The sequence below is a fragment of the Geotrypetes seraphini genome, chromosome 4, assembly GCF_902459505.1.
Source record: "Geotrypetes seraphini chromosome 4, aGeoSer1.1, whole genome shotgun sequence".
NCBI lineage: Eukaryota > Metazoa > Chordata > Amphibia > Gymnophiona > Dermophiidae > Geotrypetes > Geotrypetes seraphini.
In genome coordinates this window covers 147,994,750-148,017,324 of record NC_047087.1, presented here as the reverse complement: position 1 = coordinate 148,017,324, position 22,575 = coordinate 147,994,750, and the positions used below count along the sequence as shown (strand labels likewise).

General features: G+C 44.9%; 1 protein-coding gene across 1 annotated transcript in view; it reads right to left on the bottom strand.

The window, feature by feature from the left end:
• Positions 1–22,575, bottom strand: part of NUDT21 (nudix hydrolase 21) — a 299,370-nt gene that overhangs the window by 240,817 nt on the left and 35,978 nt on the right. The window contains exon 2 of the mRNA XM_033941291.1: positions 17,777–17,977. Coding sequence (XP_033797182.1) covers positions 17,777–17,977 — 201 coding nt within the window. The remainder of the gene's footprint in view (positions 1–17,776; positions 17,978–22,575) is intronic.

Genomic DNA, 22,575 nt, shown 5'->3' with positions numbered 1-22,575 from the left:
CTGCTGCTCAAGGCCTCGCAGCAGCTCAGCATGGAACCAGCAGCAGGCATTTTCAGCATCGGCGCACGGATAAGCACAGGGCCAGTCAATAGTGGACAGCAGTATTGATGGTCGTGAAGGGAGGGAGAAGCACCAGTGGCCTCGGGGGAGGGGGGGGCAAAGTAGAGGACATTATAGGAAGCCTCAAACTTCAGATGGTTAAACCCTTCCCCCTCTTATCTCATCACTATCCCTGTGAACATCAGTTTATCTTAAAGCAGCCAGGAACATTTGTAGAGGATAAGAAGAAGAGAGAGAGGGGAATGGGGACACTCCCCAACAAATAAGTCAATTGAACAACAAAACAGTGCTACAAAAGACATAGCCTGCACCATCAGAAGGGCGCCTGAACTAGAGACCTCCCAATACCAAGTGCTAAACCCATTTTGATAGCACTCTTATAAAGGCTGGTCAGAAAAACAGAACTCCATGTACATGTACATGTAAAGGCAGACAATCGGCAAATCAGCAAGGTATAGGATAGATTCCTAGAATAAAGTGTGGATTTACAAGAAAGAAGAAAGCAAAATGTAAGAACCTAATTTTTTGTTCTTGTTCAATCCCATTTTATTCCGGGACCAGTGGGACATAACATAGCAGTCCCGAAAATTCAGGTCAGGGCTGATGAGCCCGAGGCACCAAAAGCAGCATCCTTCTTGGCTGCCACATCGATCCTGTAAAATTTGGTGAATGGATGCAAGGACGACGAGGTAGCAGCCCTGCAAATCTTGTCCAGAGAAACAGCCGATGACTCTGCCCAAGAAGACAAAACACCTTTGGGAGAATGAGTCCGCACCCCAAGGGGAGGCTTCTTTCTATCCACCACGTAAGCCATGGAAATGGCCATACGGATCCACATAGAAATGATGACCTTAGAAGCTGGCCTACCGTTGCGGGCAGGACCCGCCAGAACAAACAGGTGGTCGGAAAGACAAAACTTGTTGGTGATCTCCAACATCCTATGCACGTCCAAGGACTGCAACACCAAGTCCTGCTCCCTTCAACCAGAGGAAGCAAAAGCAGGAAGTCTGACTTCCTTATTCACATGGAAAGTGGAAACCACCTTGAGAAGAAAGAAACAGTGTGCAGCATCACACAGGAATCCATAATAAGAAGACAAGGATCAAGGCAAGAAAGAGCCCGAAGCTCCGAAACCCTAAGGGCTGAGGTAATAGCCACCAGGAAAACCGTAAGGGATGCCTGCTCAGAAGACTCATACGGCGGACGAGCCAGAGAACGGAGAACCAGGTTAAGATTCCAAGCCAGGGAAAGTGCAATGGAGGCTGAAGCTGCAAAGCCCCGCAGAAAATGACCCATGTCTGGATAAGCTGCCAATGAGCCCCTAAGAGAAGGAAGGCTCATACACAAAAGAGTGGCTATCGCTAGGCCCTTCCTCAGGTCATCCTGCACAAACTCCAGACCAGAGGGATGGACGGACAGAGAGATCCACCTGTCGCTACCACACCAGGTCTGATAAGATCTCCAAGCCTTTGCTTAGGCAGCCACTGTGGATTTCCTTTTTCAGTGTAGAAACATGGCAATAACAGCCGAAGAATAGCTCTGGCTAAAGGCTGCGTGCTCAAGAACCAAGCCGTAAGACCAAAGCAGCCCAGATCCTGCATTGCAATTGGATCCCATATGAATAGGCAAGAATGACATGTTAGCTGGAGCCGATTCTGCTGGAGCCGAACCAAGTCAGCATACCATAGCTGCCTCAGCCTATAGGGTGTGACAAGGCTCACCGGACCTCTGTGGGCCACTATTTGTCTGAACAGACACCCTATCATGGGCCATGGAGGGAAGCTATATAGGAGATCTTTCCATGGCCAGGGCTGAACCAGAGCATCTAGGCCTTTGCTGCCGGCCTCACAACGGCAACCTAAGACCAGATCTGCTTTCTTGTTGGCCAAAGTCACCACACATCACCATCCAGGGATTCAATACAAAGTTGGACAAGTTCCTGCTAAACTGGAACGTACGCAGGCGAGGCTGGACTCATTTAGAGCACTGGTCTTTGACCTGGGAGCTGCCACGTGAGCGGACTGCTAGGCACGATGGACCACTGGTCTGACCCAGCAGCGGCAATTCTTATTTTCAGAGACTTGGGCCTGCAATCCTGCACACTGGCCATGAGGTCATCCAGACCCTGGCTGAACAACAGCTATCCCTTAAGGGCAACCAGCTCAAGGTTGCTCTAGAAGGAGAATCGCCAGACCGCTGCCAGATCCAGAGCATCCTGCAAGCAAAAACGGAATAAGGGGAAAGCTAAGCAAAGACTTTCAAGATGTCATACAAGCAATCAATCATTTAACCCACTCCCAAGATTATAAAATCCAAGTCACGAAGCACCAATGAACATAAGAACATAAGAATTGCCCCTGTCGGGTCAGACCGGAGGTCCATCGAGCCCGGCAGTCCGCTCACGCGTCGGCCCCTCAGGTCCAAAACCTGATAGTGCTCATACCCTAATGTTTCAATCATTTTTATTGAAAGTCACCAAAATAACACAGTATGCCAAACAGTACAGTTTTACATCATAACAAAACTCCAAACCCCACCCCCCCAACCATCCACCCTCCCACCCACCCCGGTAGCAGTGGTAACGGCAAGTCTACTAAAGTAAAAGCAACGGGTACAAGAGGTCAATTAAGAGTCCAAATTCTTTGTTGAACATATTGCGTAAAAGTCAAGCTAAAGGGGTACCAGCAAAGGTGGAATAATCGTCCCGCTCTAGTCGACATGTCCACTATATCTCTACGTTCCAAGAGCATTTGAGATAACATTAAGGCTCTCCATTGAGAGATAGTCGGAGGTTGCGATGAAAGCCACTGCAGCAGTATACATTTCCGTCCCAATAACACAGTTTGTCGGAGAAAGGCTGCACAGCCAGGTCTAGGAGGATGGAAACGAATCTGTAAGGTGAAAAGAAAACTGGGATGTAGCCTCCAAGAGCACTTCCAAATTCGCGCCACCCAAAAGATCAAATGAATCCAAAAGGAAGAAATCAGTGGGCATGTCCAAAACATATGTCCAAATGATGCCTCCGGACCCGCACACTTCCCACAACCAGGTCCCGCAGTGAGTCCCATCACATGCGCTCTCTTTGGCGTGTAAAAGGCACGTAACAGAAATTTATAATTCCTCTCACTTTCCACCGAGGATATTGTAGCGGCAGAGCCTAGACGAAGTCCCTTACGGATCATTTCTGCTGAAATCGGCAATTGGTCCACTTCTGAGCTAATGTGGAAAAGTCCAATTCACCCGCATGTAACAGGATCCACTTATGGTAAAATCTGAGTGGTACGGGTTCCTGAGCTGTGAGGAAGAGCGCCTCCCACATACTTTCATGCACCTCGTCCCGCAGCTTCATCTGAGTCAAGGAGAGTAGATAATGTTGAAGTTGTCGGAATGCCAACCAGTCCATGGGCGATAAACGAAACTGCGTTTGCAAGTCAGCAAAGGAGAGAGGAGCTCCTGTAGAATATACGGCCTGAGACACATATTGGAGGCCCGCAACAGCCCAACGCCGGAACACTGTTGACTCCATTCCAGGTAAAAAGTCTCCATTGCCAGTTATGGATAGACAAGGTGTGGTATGTGGTGAAATCCGCAATAAGCTACACAGCATCTTCCAGGCAGTGCGCATAGCTGGTAGTAGTGGGTGAGAACGCAGATGAGGTAAATCCGGCAAGTTGTGAACATGTAAAAGGTAACTGAAGTGGTAAGGCTGGAAAGAAAAACATTCAAGCTCTGGCAGTGAAAAGTCAGTTGTAGAACAAAACCAATCATGAATATGGCGTAGTTGACATGCAAGGTTAAACCTAGATATACATAAAAGTCCCATCCCCCCCTGTTTAACGGGCAGCATCAACTTGGCTAAAGAAATCCTAGCTCGTTTACCCTGCCAAAGGCATGCTGACAACTGGGATCTATGTAATGCTAGATGAGACTTTGTAATCATAATGGGCAGCATTTGTAATATATAACACCATTGGGGCAAGATCATCATGTTATAAAGGGCTATACGGCCCTTTAACGAAATAGGGAACTTCCGCCAGCCTGCCAACATAGTGGAAGTGCGACGAAGCAGGGGTAGTATATTAACAGTATAGAGCCTAGTTAAATTTTGGGGAATGAGCACTCCCAAGTATTTCAATTGAGAGGCGGCCCACTGCAAAGGAAACTCTCCAGGCCAAGTCTGCTGTATGTCTGCGGTAGTGGGGAGTGCCAATGACTTCTGCCTATTCAGTACTAATCCTGAATAAATGTGAAATTCATCCAAGATTTCTAAAGCCCGAGGCAATGATCTTTGAGGATTTCCCAAAGTAAGCAAGAGGTCATCGGCAAAGGCAAGAACCCTTAACTGTGAATCTCCCTCAGATAGGCCCAGGATCTCATCATCTCTTTGTAGAGTACGCAACAGGGGGTCCAAATACAAAAGAAAAAGTAGGGGGGATAATGGACAGCCCTGTCTCGTACCCTTATTAATGGAAAAAGGAGAAGATTGCACCCCATTGACCAATACCGAGGCTGTAGGTCTTGTATACAATGCCCGAACTGCTGTCAAATATTTAGCGGGAATCCCTACATATTGTAACACCTGGAACAAGTAATGCCATTGGACTTTATCAAAGGCCTTTGCCGCATCCAGCCCAACCAGTAGGCCCGGACTCCGTTCAATCTGTGCCCTAGAAAAAGCTAAGAGAGTCCGTCGAACATTAAACACCGATTGGCGATTCCGAACAAAGCCCGCTTGTTCCTGAACAATAATAGAAGGTAACATAGAAGCCAACCGATCTGCCAATATTCTGGCCAGGATTTTTACATCTACATTTAGTAACGAGATCGGTCAATACGAGTCCATGTCTGTTGGGGGTTTAGCGGGTTTCGGAATTAATGTTATCAGGGCTTCATTAGCATAGCGTGGGAATTCCCCGTAATCCTGAATAGACCGATAGTAATTTAGAAGGGAACTACTTATGGAGAAGGATAAAATCTTATAAAACTCTGGAGAGGAACCATCCGGTCCCGGTGCCGTGCAAGGCCTCAATTTCTGTATGGCCAGAAACACCTCCTGTAATTGTAAGGGCCTATCTAGTTTAGACATCTGGGACTCTGTCAGTCGGGGCATGCCCGCGTCCTCTAGGTAATCCCTCACATCCGGACCCGTGTAGGGGCCTGGGGACTCGTAGAAGGCTTCAAAATAGTCTCGAAAGCCAGTCGAGATATCAACCGACGTTGTTAAAGCCCTTCCCATGGTGCCCTGTATCATAGAGATATACCGAGATCCTTTCCAACTCTTGGTTATAGATGCCAATAATTTCCCAGCTTTATTACCATACTTATAGAATTGGAACTTTCGATAAAATAACAATTTCTTAGTACGTTCATGAATTAGGGAGTTTAATGATATTAATACCGCCTTATAAGCTTCCTTGTTACCCTCTGAAGGGTCCTGCAGTAATACCCGTTTCATTGATCCCAACTGTTGTTCGAGTTGTATAATTTTGTGCGCAATGCGTCGAGTTCTAGTCGAGACATAGGCTATAATATCTCCGCGTAAGACAACTTTAGCAGTATCCCAAAACAAAAGTGGTTGGTCTATATGTTGGGCATTGTTAGTGCGATAATCCTCCCACCTCTCAGTCAAATATTTCTCGAAATGGGGATCTCCATGTAGGTAGGAGGGAAATCTCCAACCTGATCCTGGGCCTACTGGGCCACCCAGTGCAACATCAATCCAAATCATGTTGTGATCTGAGACTTCAAGGGGGCCTATCGTGGCTTCAGAGACCTGAGCAAATAATGTGTTAGAAATTAAGATGTAATCAAGCCTGGAAAAGGAGCCATGGGCTCTGGACTGGTGGGTATAATCTCATTCAATAGGGTGAAGTAATCTCTAAGGATCCACCAATCCCAGCGCTCGACAAAGGTAAGGAATGCCCCTAGTCATTTTCACGGACACCACCCCAGAAGTCCCAGATCGGTCCACACCCGGGTCCATCACCTGGTTCAGGTCGCCTGCCAATACTAAGGGGCCGTCAGGGTCTTGTAAACAAATATTAACCAAATTTTGAAAGTAGGAATGTTGATAACTGTTAGGGCCATATCCCACTAAAAGTCTAAAGGTGCCACCCGGTCCCCGCACCTTCAACAGAAGATAACGGCCCTGAGGGTCACGTCTTAAGACCTGCACTGTACATGGGAGACCCTTACGGATCAATATGGCCACCCCTGCCCTCTTCCCAGGCGACGATGCATAATGTAAGTCACCAACCCAACCTCTCCGGAGTTTCTGATGTTCACTATCTGTAAGCCTAGTCTCTTGTAAGCAAGCTATGTCTGCAGAATGATGTTTCAATTGGGATAGTATTTTAGTACGCTTCACTGGCGATGTTATTCCAGATACATTCCAGGAGATTATACGTAACTTCCTAGCACCCATTAGGACTCCCACCCCTCCTATTAAAGCCACTATGCCATCTAGATTGAAGTGTCCCAGGGCGCCCAGCCTCACCCCAAGACCACACAGACATCTCCCATTCAGACCCCCTAAGCAATGGTAAATCAATGAACAAAGAAACATAAAAAGCCGCATATAAATGAACTTTGCCACCCTGTACCGCTGCTGCCCCCAAATAGCCCCCTACCCCAACCACTCCAACATCCCCAGAAACCAACCCCAGAACCCCCATTTGGGGAGAACTAGTGGCCACAAACATTGTCACCTCCGGGGTCACCCTGACCCTCAAATAGGAGTAGTGCTCATACCCTAAAATTGTCATACGCTTTTCGCTTATGACCTGTAGAGTAACCTTCTATCTATACCCTGTAATCCCCTTCGCTTCCAGGAAGTCATCCAGCCCCATTTTGAAACCCAGTATTGTACTCTGTCCTATTACCTCATTTGGAAGCGTGTTCCAGGTGTCCACCACCCTCTGAGTGAAGAAAAACTTCCTTGCATTCGTTTTGAATCTGTCCCCTCTCAGTTTTTCTGAATGACCTCTTGTTTTTGATGTCCCCGCTAGCCTGAAGAATCTGCCCCTATCTACCTTCTCTATGCCTTTCATGATTTTATACGTCTGTATCATGTCTCTTCTCAGTCTCCGCTTTTCCAGGGTAAAGAGCCCCAGTTTGTCTAACCTTTCGGAATATGAAAGGTTCTCCATTCCTTTTATCATCCTAGCTGCTCTCCTCTGGACCCTTTCAAGCATCGCCATGTCTTTCTTAAGGTACGGCGACCAGTATTGGACACAGTATTCCAGATGTGGTCGCACCATTGCTCGATACAATGGCAGGATAACCTCCTTCGTTCTGGTAGTGATACCTTTTTTGATAATGCCCAGCATTCTGTTTGCTTTCTTTGAGGTCGCTGCACATTGCGCCGCTGGTTTCATTGTTGTATCCACCAATACCCCCAGGTCTCTTTCTAGGGTGCCTTTCCCCAGCACCCTTCCTCCCATCGTATAGCTGTACATGGGGTTCCCTTTCCCCATGTGCAAGACCTTACATTCCTCCACGTTGAAGCTCATCTGCCATCTTTTTGCCCAGTCACACAGTTTGTTCAAGTCGCTCTGTAATTCTTTGCATTCCTCAACAGTTTCTACTCTGTTGGAGAGTTTTGTATCGTCCGCGAACTTGATAACTTCACACTTTGTGCCCATTTCCAGATCATTAATGAATATATTAAACAGCAGCGGTCCCAGCACAGACCCCTGTGGGACACCACTCGTGACCCCTTTCCAGTCAGAGTAGTGTCCTTTTACTACTACCCTCTGCTTCCTATCCGCCAGCCAATTTTGGATCCATCTGTGGACGTCCCCTTCCACCCCGTGGTTCCACAGTTTCTTCAGCAGGCGCTCATGGGGTACCTTGTCAAAGGCTTTTTGGAAATCCAGATATACTATGTCAATGGGGTTACCTTGGTCCAAATGTTTGCTTATCCCCTCAAAGAAATGCAGTAGATTCGTTTGGCACGATCATCCTTTACAGAAACCGTGCTGGCTTGTTCTCATCAGTTTGTTTTTTTCTATATGCTCATTGATACCTTCCCTGATCATTGATTCGACCATCTTCCCCGGAACTGAGGTCAAGCTCACCGGTCTATAGTTCCCCGGGTCGCCTCTCGATCCTTTTCTGAAGATTGGTGTAACATTTGCTATCCTCCAGTCTTCCGGGATTATCCCTGTTCTCAAGGATAGGTTGCATATATGCCTGAGTAACTCCGCTATTTCGTCTCTGAGCTCTTTCAGTATTCTCGGGTGGATCCCATCTGGGCTTGGAGATTTGTCAATTTTTAATCTATCTATCTGCCTGAGAACGTCTTCGAGGCTTACCTCCATGCATGATAATATTCCCTCTTGATTCCCCTTGAAGATTTTTTCCGGTTCCGGCACGTTGGATGTGTCTTCTTTTGTAAAGACCGATGCGAAGAACTTGTTTAGTCTATCAGCCACCTCTTTTTCCTCCTTCACCACTCCTTTCCTGTCTCCCTCATCCAGAGGTCCCACCTCCTCCCTCGCTGGCTGTTTCCCTTTTACATATCTGAAAAATTTCTTGCTTCCTTGGCTAGTCTCTCCTCATATTCTTTCTTGGCTTTTCTGACCACTCGGTGACATTCTTTCTGATGCTTCCTGTGCTCTTTCCAATTTGCTTTAGTTTTGTCCTTTTTCCACTTCCGAAATGATGTTTTCTTGTCTCCTATCACTGTCTTTACTTCATTGTTTATCCATGCTGGGTCTTTAGTCTGATTCTTATTGCATCCTTTCCTAAATCTGAGTACATATAGGTTTTGTGCCTCGCTTACCGTGTCCTTGAGTAGGGACCAGGCTTGCTCCACAGACCGAGCTTTCTTGGAGCTGTTTCTGAGCTTCTTCTTCACCATTTGTCTCATGGCATCATAGTTCCCTTTCTTGAAGTTAAACGCTGTTCCCTTTGTTCTCTTCCCCTTTGGTAATCCTACTTCCACTTGGAACAGTATCATGTTGTGGTCACTGTTTCCTAGCGGTCCCATTACTTCCACTCCCTTTGCAGGTCCTTTTAGCCCGTTGAAGATCAGATCCAGGATCGCTGCCCCTCTCGTTGGAGTCTGGACAAGTTGTTCCATGAAACAGTCTTGGACGGCTTCCAGGAACTCCGTTTCCTTCGTGCATTTTGAATTTACCAAGACGCCAGTCTATCCCGGGATAGTTGAAATCTCCCATAACTATAGTGTTAGCGTTCACGCATTCCCTCTTCAGCTCAGCTACCATTTCTGTATCCTCTGCTTCCGATTGCCCAGGTGGACGGTAGATCAGTCCCATCTTTATCTCGGATCCATTTTTTCCTGGTATTTTAACCCACAATGACTCCAGTTGACCATTTGCCGCTGCTGTATCCACACTAGTTGAGTGAATGGTTTCCCTTATGTACAGTGCTATACCTCCTCCTTTCTGATAAGTCCTATCTTTTAGGTAGAGTTTATATCCTGGCAGTACTATGTCCCATTTGTTTTCCTCGTTCCACCATGTTTCCGTGATCCCTATGATGTCTAGGTTCTCATTTCTGGCCATGACTTCCAATTCCCCCATTTTATTCCTTAGACTCCTTGCATTAGTGTACATGCAGTTCAAGTCCTGGCATTTAGTCTTCCTTGCTGTTTTCCCATGTGCTTCAGTCTTCTTTCTGTCCTCTTCCTGGCCAGCCAACTCCTGAATACTTTCTCCTTTGTCCTCCCTTTGTGGTATGTTTCTATTGCCTTGCCCATGTGGCGTGTTCGCATTTTTTTTTCCTGTGCCTTCCCATCTTCCCGTTCCTTTTCGACTTTCCCTTGTAGTATGTTTATCATGTCCTCCTCTCTCTTCTTCTGTCTCCCCTGTTTTTTCATAACCTGATGTTGTCCACATGTGTCTGCCCAGCATTCTTCCCCCTCAGTACCTTCACTGGGTACTGTCTCCCGAACCGTCGATATCAGGTCGACTGTCGGCTTTCCCCTTCTGCTTAGTTTAAAGCTTTCTCTATCGCTCTTCCGATGTTATTTGCTAGTTGTCTAGTTCCCGCTGTGCTCAGGTGTAGACCATCCTTCTTGTAGAGCTTGTTCTTTCCCCAGAACGCTGTCCAGTTCCTCACGAAGAGAAATCCCTCTTCCTCACACTATCTCCTCATCCACGCATTTATTGATTGTAGTTCTGTCTGCCTCTTCGTTTCTGCCCTCGGTACTGGCAGGATCTCTGAGAAGGCTATCCTCTGGGTCCTCATCTTCAGTTTCCTTCCTAGGATCTTGAACTGTTCAGTCAGTGCATTCTTGCTGTAGTCTCTCCTGGTGATGTCGTTCGTCCCGACATGGACTATCACTGCTGTCTCTTCCGTCTCTGCTCCCTCCAGGATTCTTTCAATTCTGTCAACGACATCCTTCGTTCTTGCTCCTGGGAGACAGGTCACTAGCCGATCCTCTCTCCCTCCTGCTAAGTGACTGTCTACTTGCCTTAGGATTGAATCTCCCACCAGGATTGCAGGTTTCCCCTTTTTCAGCCTCCGTTGCGGTCGCAGGTCTGTGTCCCTGGTGTTCTTCGTTTCTTCTCGCTCTAGGCACTGAGCGTGTTCCTCCTCTTCCTGCAGCAAAATTCCCCCGTGGGTATCTTCTAACTCGATGTCAGTGGCTTCTTGTCTTCTGCTCCGTATGTCCTCCTCGCTACTGCGCTTCTCGTAGTCCTGCTCTTCCACTCTCCTGTAGGCATCTTCAATGAACTTCTCGAGCTCCCTGACCTGTTCCTCAATGCGCCCCTCTCGCGTGTGATCTTCATCTGTCTGGAAGGGGTCTTCTAAGGTGTAGAGTCCCTCCAGTTCCTGGATCCTCAACTTCAGGTGGCTGACTTCACTCTTCAAGCTCTTCAGTTCCTGACAACGCCCGCACACATATGACTGCAACCCGGAGGGGAGGTAGTCATACATGTGGCAGTCCGTGCAGTACACTGGGAAGCTCATCTTCTGTGTTCCATCAGCGTCCATTCTTGTCTGCCCTTTAGGAGTCCTGGTTCTAGTATGTTCACTCCTGCGCCTGGCTCTTCCTTACCTTCTTCGTCTTCCGCTCCCCTTTGCTTGTGCGTGTGTGGTGTTTGCCTTGTATTTGCCTTCTCCGCTTGCTCGTGTATTTGTGTTTTTCCTTGATTCCGCCTTATCTTGTCCTGCTGTGCTTGTTGCTGTCCTTGTGTATGTGCTCACGTGTTCTACTTGCTTGGCCTGCCTCTACTTTATTTTCTGCCCGTGCTTCTTGTTTTCTGCCCCTGCTTCTATTCTTTGGTGCCTTCCTAGCCTGTCGTTTCCCTTTATATGTGGTCCTCCCTGGGCCTACTCTGTCCTTTGTTTGTTGCCCCTACGCCTTTCTTGTTCGTATGTGCACGTGGATATGTCCTTACCTTGCTTGTTTTCTTATCTTGGGGTCCTCAGATGTAGCGACCCGGCCCTTCTTAAGGCCCTTCGCAAAGGCGCTCTCGCTAAGGTGAGCGCCTTTGCCGCGCGCCGAACGGCGGTGCGCCGTTGGCTCCCTTCCTCTTAAGGAGGAGCCCGGCCAATGACGCTGCGCTGACGTGGTGGGCGGAGCCTCCTCTCGCCGCTACCCGCTCTGCTGAAGCTGCTCTCCTGCTCCCCTGTACCGGCTTCTCTCTCCTCGGCTTCTCTCTCCTCTGCCTCTGCTTCTTCGCCGCTGCCTACACGCGGCTCCGCGAAGGAAACAGTGCACAAACCACAAGCGCCGCGGCTCCCTTCCTCTTAATGTCGGGATAATGGTACAGCTTGGAATGGCATGCCCTAGCCATGGAAAAAAAAAAAAGGCCGACACCTCCTTAACACCAGCGGCTGCCAAATCAAACAGATGCTTGAAGACAAAACCCACCCATCACTGGGGAGAGAAGTGTGCTTGGTGACCTGTGCCACAGAGGAATCCACTTTCAGGGAAGCAAAGCACTTATTAAAAGGCATCCACCAAGGTATAAAGCACAAATATCGGTAAGAATCCAAATAAGGTCAGCATGATCAGGAAAAAAGGCAAGATTGTAGCCCCTGGTCACTCATAAGGGAACATTCTGTGGTGACAGGCTGCTTGGACTGCAGCTTTAATCTCAGTGGAGAGATTCAGAGATCAAATCCACAAGATGCATGCGCTTGAAAGATTTGTGCACAGTAGGATTCTCCTCCAAATCAGGGGCTCCACACCTATCCTGATCCTGGAAATCCACCAGATCGGCCACATCTGTAGCCGCCGCAGTGCTGCCCTGCGAAAGCAGAGGCATGGAAAACATATTGGGCGCAACCACGGGCACTACCGACTTACCTGCTGGCACCCCCCCAAGGAGGCAAGATAGAAGACCCTGATCCACCGGAGCAGGGGTCCCTGTTACTGGCACCGAGTCTGGCGGAAGGGAAACAGGCAGAGACTTTCTAACCAAGTATGCTTGATAAAGCATATTAACGAAACCCAGGGAAAACCCATCCTCCACAGTGGAAGCTGAACCCTGCGCACCAGGTTTGGACTTTTTGGAGGATTTACAGGGTTTCATTCCTGCGACACGCTTGCATTTTTCCATAACATCGCCTGCACACTCCCCAGGGCCTCCCGACACCATTTTCGTGGGAGTCAGGACAGAAGGCGTAAAAGAAAGCATACAATCGACAAAAATGGACACAGCAGAGACAACCAACAAGCTAGAATCGCTATGGGTTAAAATACTGGGAAGGAAAGGGCCTGAAATAAAGATGGGCCTATTCTATCGTCCACCCGGGCAAACCGGAGATATCGATGAAGAAATGGAAGCCGAGATGAAGCGAGAATGCAAAAGCGGTAACACGGTTATTATGGGAGACTTCAACTACCCCGGGATAGACTGGAGTCTTGGAAGCTCAAAATGTGCTAGGGAGACAGAATTTCTGGAGGCTATACAAGATTGTTTCATGGAGCAGCTTGTTAGAGAACCAACGAGAGGAAATGCCACTCTGGATCTAATCCTAAATGGGTTAAGGGGACCTGCAAAGGAAGTGGTGGGACCGTTGGGAAAAAGCGATCATAACATGATCAAGTTCAAGGATGAGGTAGGAATACTGAAAGGAAAGAGAACTATAGCGACAACTTTCAACTTCAGGAAAGGAAACTACGAAGCAATGAGGGAAATGGTAAGGAAGAAACTTAGGAACACTTCCAAAAATGGCAAACGGTAGAACAGGCCTGGACTTTTCTCAAGAACATGGTGAGCGAGCCGCAAAATCTGTATATCCCCAGATTCAGAAAGGGGTGCAAAGAGTGTTGAACAAAAGACCCGGCGTGGATAACTAAAATAGTGAAGGAAGCGATAGGCAATAAGAAAAATTCATTCAGGAAATGGAAAAAGAACAAAACTGAGAGGAACTGGAAAGAGCACATGAAGTATCAAAAAGAATGTCACTGAGTGGTTCGAAAATACAAAAGAGAGTATGAAGAGAGGCTAGCCAGGGAAGCACGAAATTTCAATCGTTCTTTAGATATGTTAAAGGGAAGCAACCAGCTAAGTAGAAGGTGGGACTGCTGGACAACAGAGACAGGAAGGGAGTGGTGAAGGAGGAGAAAGAATTGGCAGAAAGACTTAACAGGTTCTTTTTGTCTGTATTTACAAACGAAGACACATCCAACATACCGGAACCTGAGCAATTCTTCAATGGAAATCAAGCAGAAAAATTAACATCCATGAAGGTGAGCCTTGAAGATGTACGCAGGCAGATAGAAAAACTAAAAACTGACAAATCCCCGGGTCCGGACGGAATCCATCCAAGGATTCTGAAGGAATTAAAGGAGGAGATAGCGGAACTACTGCAGCAAATTTGCAATCTATCCCTGAAAACAGGCATGATCTCGGAGGACTGGAAGATAGCCAACGTTACACCCATCTTTAAAAAGGAATCAAGAGGTGACCCGGGAAACTACAGACCGGTGAGTCTGACCTCGGTTCCGGGGAAAATGGCGGAATCACTGATAAAAGAAAATAATCGATGAACATTTTGAAAGAAACAAACTTCTGATAACCAGCCAACATGGTTTCTACAAGGGGAGATCATGCCTAACAAACTTATTGCACTTCTTTGAAGGAATTAACAAATGGATGGACAAAGGAGACCCCATAGACATCATATATCTAGATTTCCAAAAAGCCTTTGACAAGGTGCCCCATGGACGCCTACTCCGGAAACTGAAGAACCATGGGGTGGAAGGAGACGTACATAGATGGATCAGAAACTGGTTGGCGGGTAGGAGTGAAGGACCACTACTCGGACTGGAGGAGGGTCATGAGTGGGGTCCCGCAAAGCTCGGTGTTCGGGCTGCTGCTATTTAATATATTCATAAATGATCTAGAAACAGGGACGAAGTGTGAGATAATAAAATTTGCGGACGACACCAAACTATTTAGTGGAGCTTGGACTAAAGAGGACTGCGAAGAATTGTAAAGGGACTTGAACAAACTAGGGGAATGGGCGACGAGATGGCAGATGAAGTTCAACGTTGAGAAATGTAAATTATTACATGTGGGAAACAGAAACCCGAGGTACAACTATACGATGGGAGGGATGTTATTAAATGGGAGTAACCAAGAAAGGGACTGGGGGGGTAATGGTGGACATGACAATGAAGCCGATGGCACAGTGCGCAGCGGCCGCTAAGAAGGCAAAGAGAATGCTAGGCATAATCAAGAAGGGTATTACAACCAGAACGAAAGAAGTTATCCTGCCATTGTATCGGGCGATGGTGCGTCCGCATCTGGAGTACTGCGTCCAATATTGGTTGCCGTACCTTAAGAAGGACATGGCGTTACTTGAGAGGGTTCAGAGGAGAGCGACATGTCTGATAAAGGGGCTTGAAAACCTTTCATACGCTGAGAGATTGGAGAAACTGGGTCTCTTTTCCCTGGAGAAGAGGGGATATGATAGAGACTTACAAGATCATGAAGGGCATAGAGAGAATAGAGAGGGACAGATTCTTCAAACTTTCGAATAATAAAAGAACAAGACGGCATTTAGAAAAATTGAAAGGGGACAGATTCAAAACAAATGCTAGGAAGTTCTTCTTTACCCAACATGTGGTGGACACCTGGAATGCGCTTCCAGAGGGCGTTATAGGGCAGAGTACGGTTCTGGGGTTCAAGAAAGGATTGGACAATTTCCTGCTGGAAAAGGGGATAGAGGGATATAGATAGAGGATTACTGAACAGGTCCTGGACCTGTTGGGCCGCCGTGTGAGCGGACTGCTGGGCACGATGAACCTCAGGTCTGACCCAGCAGAGGCATTGCTTATGTTCTTAGGACCCTGAAACCGTCGGCACAATGCACGGCAGTGGCAAGAAAGCAAATAGAATGTTAGGCATGATAAAGAAAGGAATCATGAGTAGATCGGAGAAAGTTATAATGCCGCTTTATAGAGCAATGGTCAGACCACACTTGGAATACTGTGTCTAACATTGGTCTCCCAATCTAAAGAAGGATATAAAACTGCTGGAGAGGGTGCAGAGACGAGCAATGAAGCTAATAAAAGGTATGGAGAACTTGGAATATGAGGAACAACTTAAGAGACTGGGATTGTTCTCCCTTGAGAAAAGGAGACTGCGAGGGGATATGATTGAGACTTTCAAAATACTGAAAGGAATCGACAAATAGAACAGGAAAAAAAATTATTTGCAATGTCCAATGTGACATGGACAAGAGGACATGGACTGAAGCTTAGGGGGAACAAGTGCAGGACAAATATCAGGAAGTTCTGCTTCATGCAACGAGTGGTGGACACCTGGAATGCTCTCCCAGAGGTTATTGCGGAATCCACCGTTTTAGGATTTAAAAGCAAACTAGATGCACATCTCCTTACGAGAGGCATAGAGGGATATGGGCGACTAAAATTACGCCAGGTGTACACCTGGCTGGGCCTCCGCGTATGCGGATCGCCGGGCTTGATGGACCGTAGGTCTGATCCGGAGATGGCAGTTCTTATGTTCTTAAGACAATTCCTTGGAGTTTGAAGGCACCAAATCCAGGCCAGCCTCGAACCCCTCACAGGCCACAGCACACTTGGAATATGGCTGCACATCCGATAGCCATCCATGACATCCTGCTTGGGGGGGGGGGGGTTAGGTCATCTATGTAGTTTTCTTTCAAAAATGAATCTGGCAATTATAAGAAAATATCTTTAAAAATCAAACCTGGAAAAATCCAAGATGGCCACCAAGGGCCTATTTTGACTAAAAATAGCCCAGAAAAACCACAAAGAAACCTTAAAAACCAAACCTGGAAAAATCCAAGATGGCCACCAAGGGCCTATTTTGACTAAAAATAGCCCAGAAAAACCACAAAGAAACCTTAAAAACAACAATTTTAGGATTTTAGGGATAGGGGGTAGGACATGTAGGGAAATCCCTCTTTAAAGACCTCCCAAATCTCTGATTCAAGCTTTCAGCTGGTACTCACAGAAACATGTGCTGACAGGAAAACACTGCAGACAGAGCTGAAACAGAACACATGGAGTTCCTCTGCCTCAACTTGCTGGAAAGCTGAGCTTTGAATCTTTTGACTGCTCCACTGCTCTGATGTCCACGGCTGGTCACCTCCACCACCCTGCGCAGCATGTCTGGTGGATGAACGCAGTCTGGCCCCGATCCCGCCTCCACAGAACCATGAAAACTGCAAGTCGACCCACTAGCAGCCAAACCTGGGGTGAGCTAGCTAAACCCTGATCTGACGTGCAGGCTGTCCAGAGGGCTTACTGACAAGCAGGGAACCCTCCAGAAGCAGACTTTTCCCAAAGGTCTGCAATCTTCCACAGTAGGAGCTGTCCTCGCAAGAAACCTCTGCAGCACAAGGGCGAAAATAGCGAACACAAAAACTGAAATTACACGAAATAAAACACGGGCAGAAAAGACAAGCTCCTAGAGCCTGGCTTGTTGGAAGACAAACTGATGTTCACAGGAACAGTGATGAGGTAACAGTGGGAGAGGTTTAAGCCTCTGAAGTTTGAGGCTTCCTACAAAGTCCTGGCAGGTAGAAGGAAATAACTATTCCGGGACCAGTGAAGTGGGATTGTACAAGAAATTAGTATTAAATAGGGCTGAAAACCTTAAGAACTTGTTATCTGCCTAGAGGAGCCATAGCTGATGCATCAGGGCACATAATTGTGACTGTTACTGCTACTAAGATGAGGGTGGCCACACTTGAGTTTGAACCTGAGTTGAGGGAAGAAGTGACATTGCAGGAAGAAGCTAAAACACTGTAGTTGGAAAAAAATGAGCTAGAGTAAGAAAAGAAGCTTCTGGGAAACTATAAGAATATAATGGAAGAACAGGTGCAGGGGCAAAAAAAATGAAGAGCTGGAAAAGGATACTGCAAAGAATTAGAAGAAAAATAAAAAGCATAAAACTATGATTACCATCATCATTACCATTATAATAATAATAAAGGCTCCTAAAAATTTCTACCTGGATCCCAAATTTTCATAAATTAATTTTCTTACTCTCAGCACTAACCAATTAGGCCTGGCTACTGTGTCTGCATAAAAGGGGAAGAACCCTACAATTTACAAGACTAAAATATATGATAATCAGGTTAGCAAATAAAGTTGTTTCCTCACAGAGGTCAAATACATGGCATGCAAATGCTATAAACCAGCAGCTTGTTCTGATGATTTTATCTGAAGAGATTCACTTTCTAGAATTTTCCTCACACTTTGGACTTTTCTGCCACGTCACCTATAAATACATACAGTTTAAAGAAGGTTGTGCCCAGCTGTAGAAGCAACACATGGGGCAATCTATGCTCATGGACAATCAGAACGCCTTCTACTGTTCGTCTCATTCCAATCTTATCAAACTCTTCCCTCATGCGCTGGAACCGGGCTGCCACTGAACTATCCTTCTCATAGAGAGGCTCTTTAGTGCCAAAAGTATAGTTTGTGAGAGGATACCTGTAACAAAATAAAGCAAATTATTAAATACTAAGATTTGACAAAATAACATTTTCCACATTATCATCAAATGACAAAAAAAGAAGTCTTTTACCACTGATAACGCATCTTGTCTCAGAATTTACACTAGAGAGCCGCACGGGGACGATGGGAACCCCGCGGGTTCCCCCCTTGGGCTGCAGGGATCCCGTGGGGGCACCCCTTGTGGTCTCGGGGATCCTGCATGGTTGGGAGGCAGCTCGAGCCGAGTGGCTCGACTTCTTTTCCTGCCCTCCTGCAGTGCTTCCAGCACGCCACAGGTAGCCGACCCAGAAGTCTTCCCCCGACGTCAGAGCTGATGTCGGAGGCAAGGCTTTGCGTCAGCCACGTGGAGCGTGCAGGGCCGGCTGCCCTGCGAAGAAGTGCAGCACCCGGGAGAGGTACATTCTTGAGGGAGCTCAGTGCACTTTCAGTATAGTTTTAGGATGTCTTCCATTTAAAACAAAGAATTAGTTTGATGAAAGAAAGATATATAATCTGATTTTTCAGAACATGAGATCCACAAACAGACTGGAAGGGGTGATGGAAAAATTATGTTCTTACCTGTTAATTTTCTTTCCCTTAGACGCAGCAGATGAATCCAGAGACCAATGGGATAGCTCACATCTACCAGCAGGCGGAGATAGAGAAACTGATTAACAGGTGGTCCTATTGGCTGGCACTCCTCCTGTATCTCCAGTATAACTCCTTGCCCAAGTATCCGTAACCATCAATAGGCATAGCATGTAAAAAACATCTTTCCCATAACAAATCTCAAAAGCCAATAATACAGAATACAACCATCAATAATAACAAACTTCGAAAGTTGGAAAAGAAAAAACCGACAGACAATATCCAGAAAGGGTTGGGCTCTGGATTCATCTGCTGCGTCTAAAGGAAAGAAAATTAACAGGTAAGAACATAAACTTTTCCTTCCTTAGCAACAGCAGCAGATGAATCCAGAGACCAATGGGATGTAGCAAAGTAATCCTCAATCTGGGTGGGAAGCAAATGCCGCCTCCACAACAACCGAAGCACTAAACGCATCTACCGCATGCGCCCCCACATCCAACAGTAATGCTAAGAGAAAGCACTCTCGGAAGACCAAGTAGCCGCGAGACAAAACTCCTCCAAGGAAAAAACCTCTGGACCGAGTCCAAGAAGTAGCCATCGTTCTGGCGGAATGGTGATGAAGTTCTTTCAAAAATAGTGAAAAATAAGAAAAAAGATTAACCAATATTAACAAGATGCTCAAAAAGGTTAAGCAACCAGGAGATTAGTTACATGAAGGAAAGAATCTCAGAATTGACACTCCGTGGATCATAATGATGAAAAAGACTATAAAGATAATAGAGTTTATTGGTGGCCCAATGTTCAAGACAGTGATAAGACTCAAGGTTCGGGACCTATGACATCTACAAATAGATCTCCTGGATCTAGAAATGATAGTTCTGCCAGTAGATCAGTTTCCTCCTCTACTAGCAATAGTTCAGATCCTTTTTTATCCAAAAGAAACATGCAAAGCAGAAAAGGAAGAGGGATAAACAGATGGAACCAAAGAGGTTGGCCACGGACAAGATCTCAACAAGAATAACTCAGACACCTATTGTAAATTTGTGAAATAGAGTTCTCACTATACATGAAGAACAGTTACTTGATTGTGGTCTTTCTTTTGTGCCCTCCAAAGACTTTGATAGTTTTCAGTTCAATATTGATTTAGAGAAATTAAAAATTTACAAATAAAATTATTTTTTCAACAGAGCGATAATTGTTTTAATAGATCTATTATGCAACCACATTCTAACTGGTGTCCGCTAGGTCCACTTGATGACACGTTAATGGTGTTTAAACAAAAGATTCTAATGGATATTAAAGCAGCCCATATATCACAACTTAAAGGCTTTAACAATCTGAATAAAGATCAGAGGAAAGCTATACATGATTTAGCCAATGATGAAAGTATTGTCATCAAGAAAGCCGATAAGGGCGGCGCTGTAATTATATTAAATAAAGACGACTACAAGACAGAAGCTCTTAGACAGTTAACAGATACAACAGTTTATCAATTGATTAAACTAGATTCTACAAAAAAGAATTCAGAAGACTATCAAGAAATTAGTCAAAGAGGGGACAGATGAAGGTTTCCTAACTAAAAAAGATGCAAGATTTCTGCATACTGTAAATCCAAAGGTTCCAGTAATGTATTTTCTACCAAAAATTCACAAAAGTCTTGTTTCGCCTCCTGGACGTCCGATCATCTCTTCCCGGAATTCTCTCTTAGAGCCATTGAGCAAATTTGTTGACTTTTTCCTTAAAGATATTGTTATGCAGAGTGACACATTTATTAAAGACACTGCCCATTTTCTAAGAATATTGTCATCAGTTTCAGCTGATGACTTTCCGTTTATGATGGTAACTTTAGATGTCACGTCACTCTATATAGCAATTCCGCAAGACTCTACATTACAAATTGTTAAAGAAGCTCTTTTATCCTCTCCTAGACCTTTTCTAGTACCTCTGGATTTTCTTTTGAACCTAACAAGATTAGCGATGAAAGAAAATTTTTTCATTTTTGAGAAAGATATGTATCTGCAGCTTTCAGGCGTTGCAATGGGCACAACCTTTGCACCATCAATCGCTAATTTGTATATGATAAACTTTGAAAAGATTTGGATAAAAAATTCACCATTCAGTAGTAAAATTTATTCTTGGCATAGATACATTGACGACATATTTTTATTGTGGAAAGGTAGTACGAGTGAACTTGCCTCTTTTACAACATGGCTTGATTCGTGTGAGAATAATCTAAAATTTTCAGTCACATCATCAATGGAATCTATTCACTTTTTGGATGTTGATATTACTCAAATTAACAATATGTTCTTCACTAAAGTTTTTACCAAGGATACTGATAAAAATACTCTGCTGAAATTTGACAGTTGTCACCCGAAACAACTCAAAGAAAGTCTGCCTTTTTCTCAAATGGTCAGGATTCGAAGAAACTGTTCTGACCTACATGAGTTTAAAAGACAATCGAAGTCTTTACGAGAAAAATTTTTGTCCTGAGGGTATCCCAACTATGTAGTGGATAAAGCAAGGCATCGTGCTAAATATTTAAATAGAGAACATCTTCTGGATAAACAGAGAAAGAATGTTTTAGAAGAGGAGATTGAAACATGCATTTTGAGATTTTGCTCAAAAAGCAAGACGATAACACAAATTATCAGAAATAATTGGGACATTGTGAGATTACATCCATTGTTTGAACAGAAGAAACTTAGGGTCACTTTCTCTAGACATTCTAACTTAAAAGAAATTTTAAGTCCATCTATGCTCAAAACATCAAGAAAAACAAACATGATTAAGGGTCATTTCAAATGCCTTTCCTGCACAGACTAAGATTTTTGTTAATCCTTCTGACAACATTGAATATAATTTAAATTTTTTAACTAACTGCAGAACGACATTTGTTGTTTATGTCATCATTTGCCCTTGCAAAATGCTTTATGTAGGCATGACCACTAGGGATTTGAAGACTTGGATGTATGAACATAAATCCAATCTGAAACGTGAGAGATGTTCAGAAGTTATAGTTGAACACTGTGCGGCACACAATCATTCATACAAAGATCTCCGCTGTCTCGTCATCGATCATGAACCTTCTAATATAAGAGGAGGTGACCGAGTGAAACGGCTCAAACAACGTGAGCTTAGATGGATTTATCGCTTAAAAACAATGCATCCTTTTGGTCTTAATACTATTTTGGACTGGTCAGTTTTCATCTAATATAATTCTCATTTTATTTAGTATATTTATATCCGGATCTGTTGTTTGAAAAGTATTGGGAACATTTGAACCATTCACAACACGAGTATGTAGTAAATTCTACTGCGCATGTGTTGGCGTTCAGTCGATAAAACCGCCATTTTATTACATTGCTTTGTGCTAGTATATTTCCATTGGTAGAGCTACATGTAAGTTCTTATAACAAAATGAACAAATTATTGCTTATTTATGAAATTTTTGACATATAACCCCCCTTTTTAATGTTTTTAGCACCAGCCTGACTTTAAAAACCCTGAAGAAGCCGCCTTGCAGCGGCGAAACGGGTTCCCGTTGGACTATATTGAAGGGGCTATAGCTATTTTTGGACATAAGCTAAAAGATAAGTGCTTCTGTCTTTCTCAATTATCATAAGATTATTTGCACAGAGCATTTGCACTTTAATTAGATAAGGATGAAGTGTGTTTGTAGCTTTTTGCACAATTGAGTTTTTCTACACATGTTGCTTATAAAAGTCAATAGAAAAATTAAATTTATAAAAAAAACCCTAAAATCTCCCAAAAAAAAGTGAACATATTTTTAAAGTAGTAACTTATTTACAATAATTTTTTGAAGTGTTTTAACTAAACACATTAACAATATCAAGGTTTTGGATCTATGAAAGATACTCCTGCCACAATTCCTTACTTGGATAATTTCATTATGATCCACGGAGTGGCAATTCTGAGATTCTTTCCTTCATGTAACTAATCTCCTGGTTGGTTAACCTTTTTGAGTATCATGAAGTTCTTTCGCC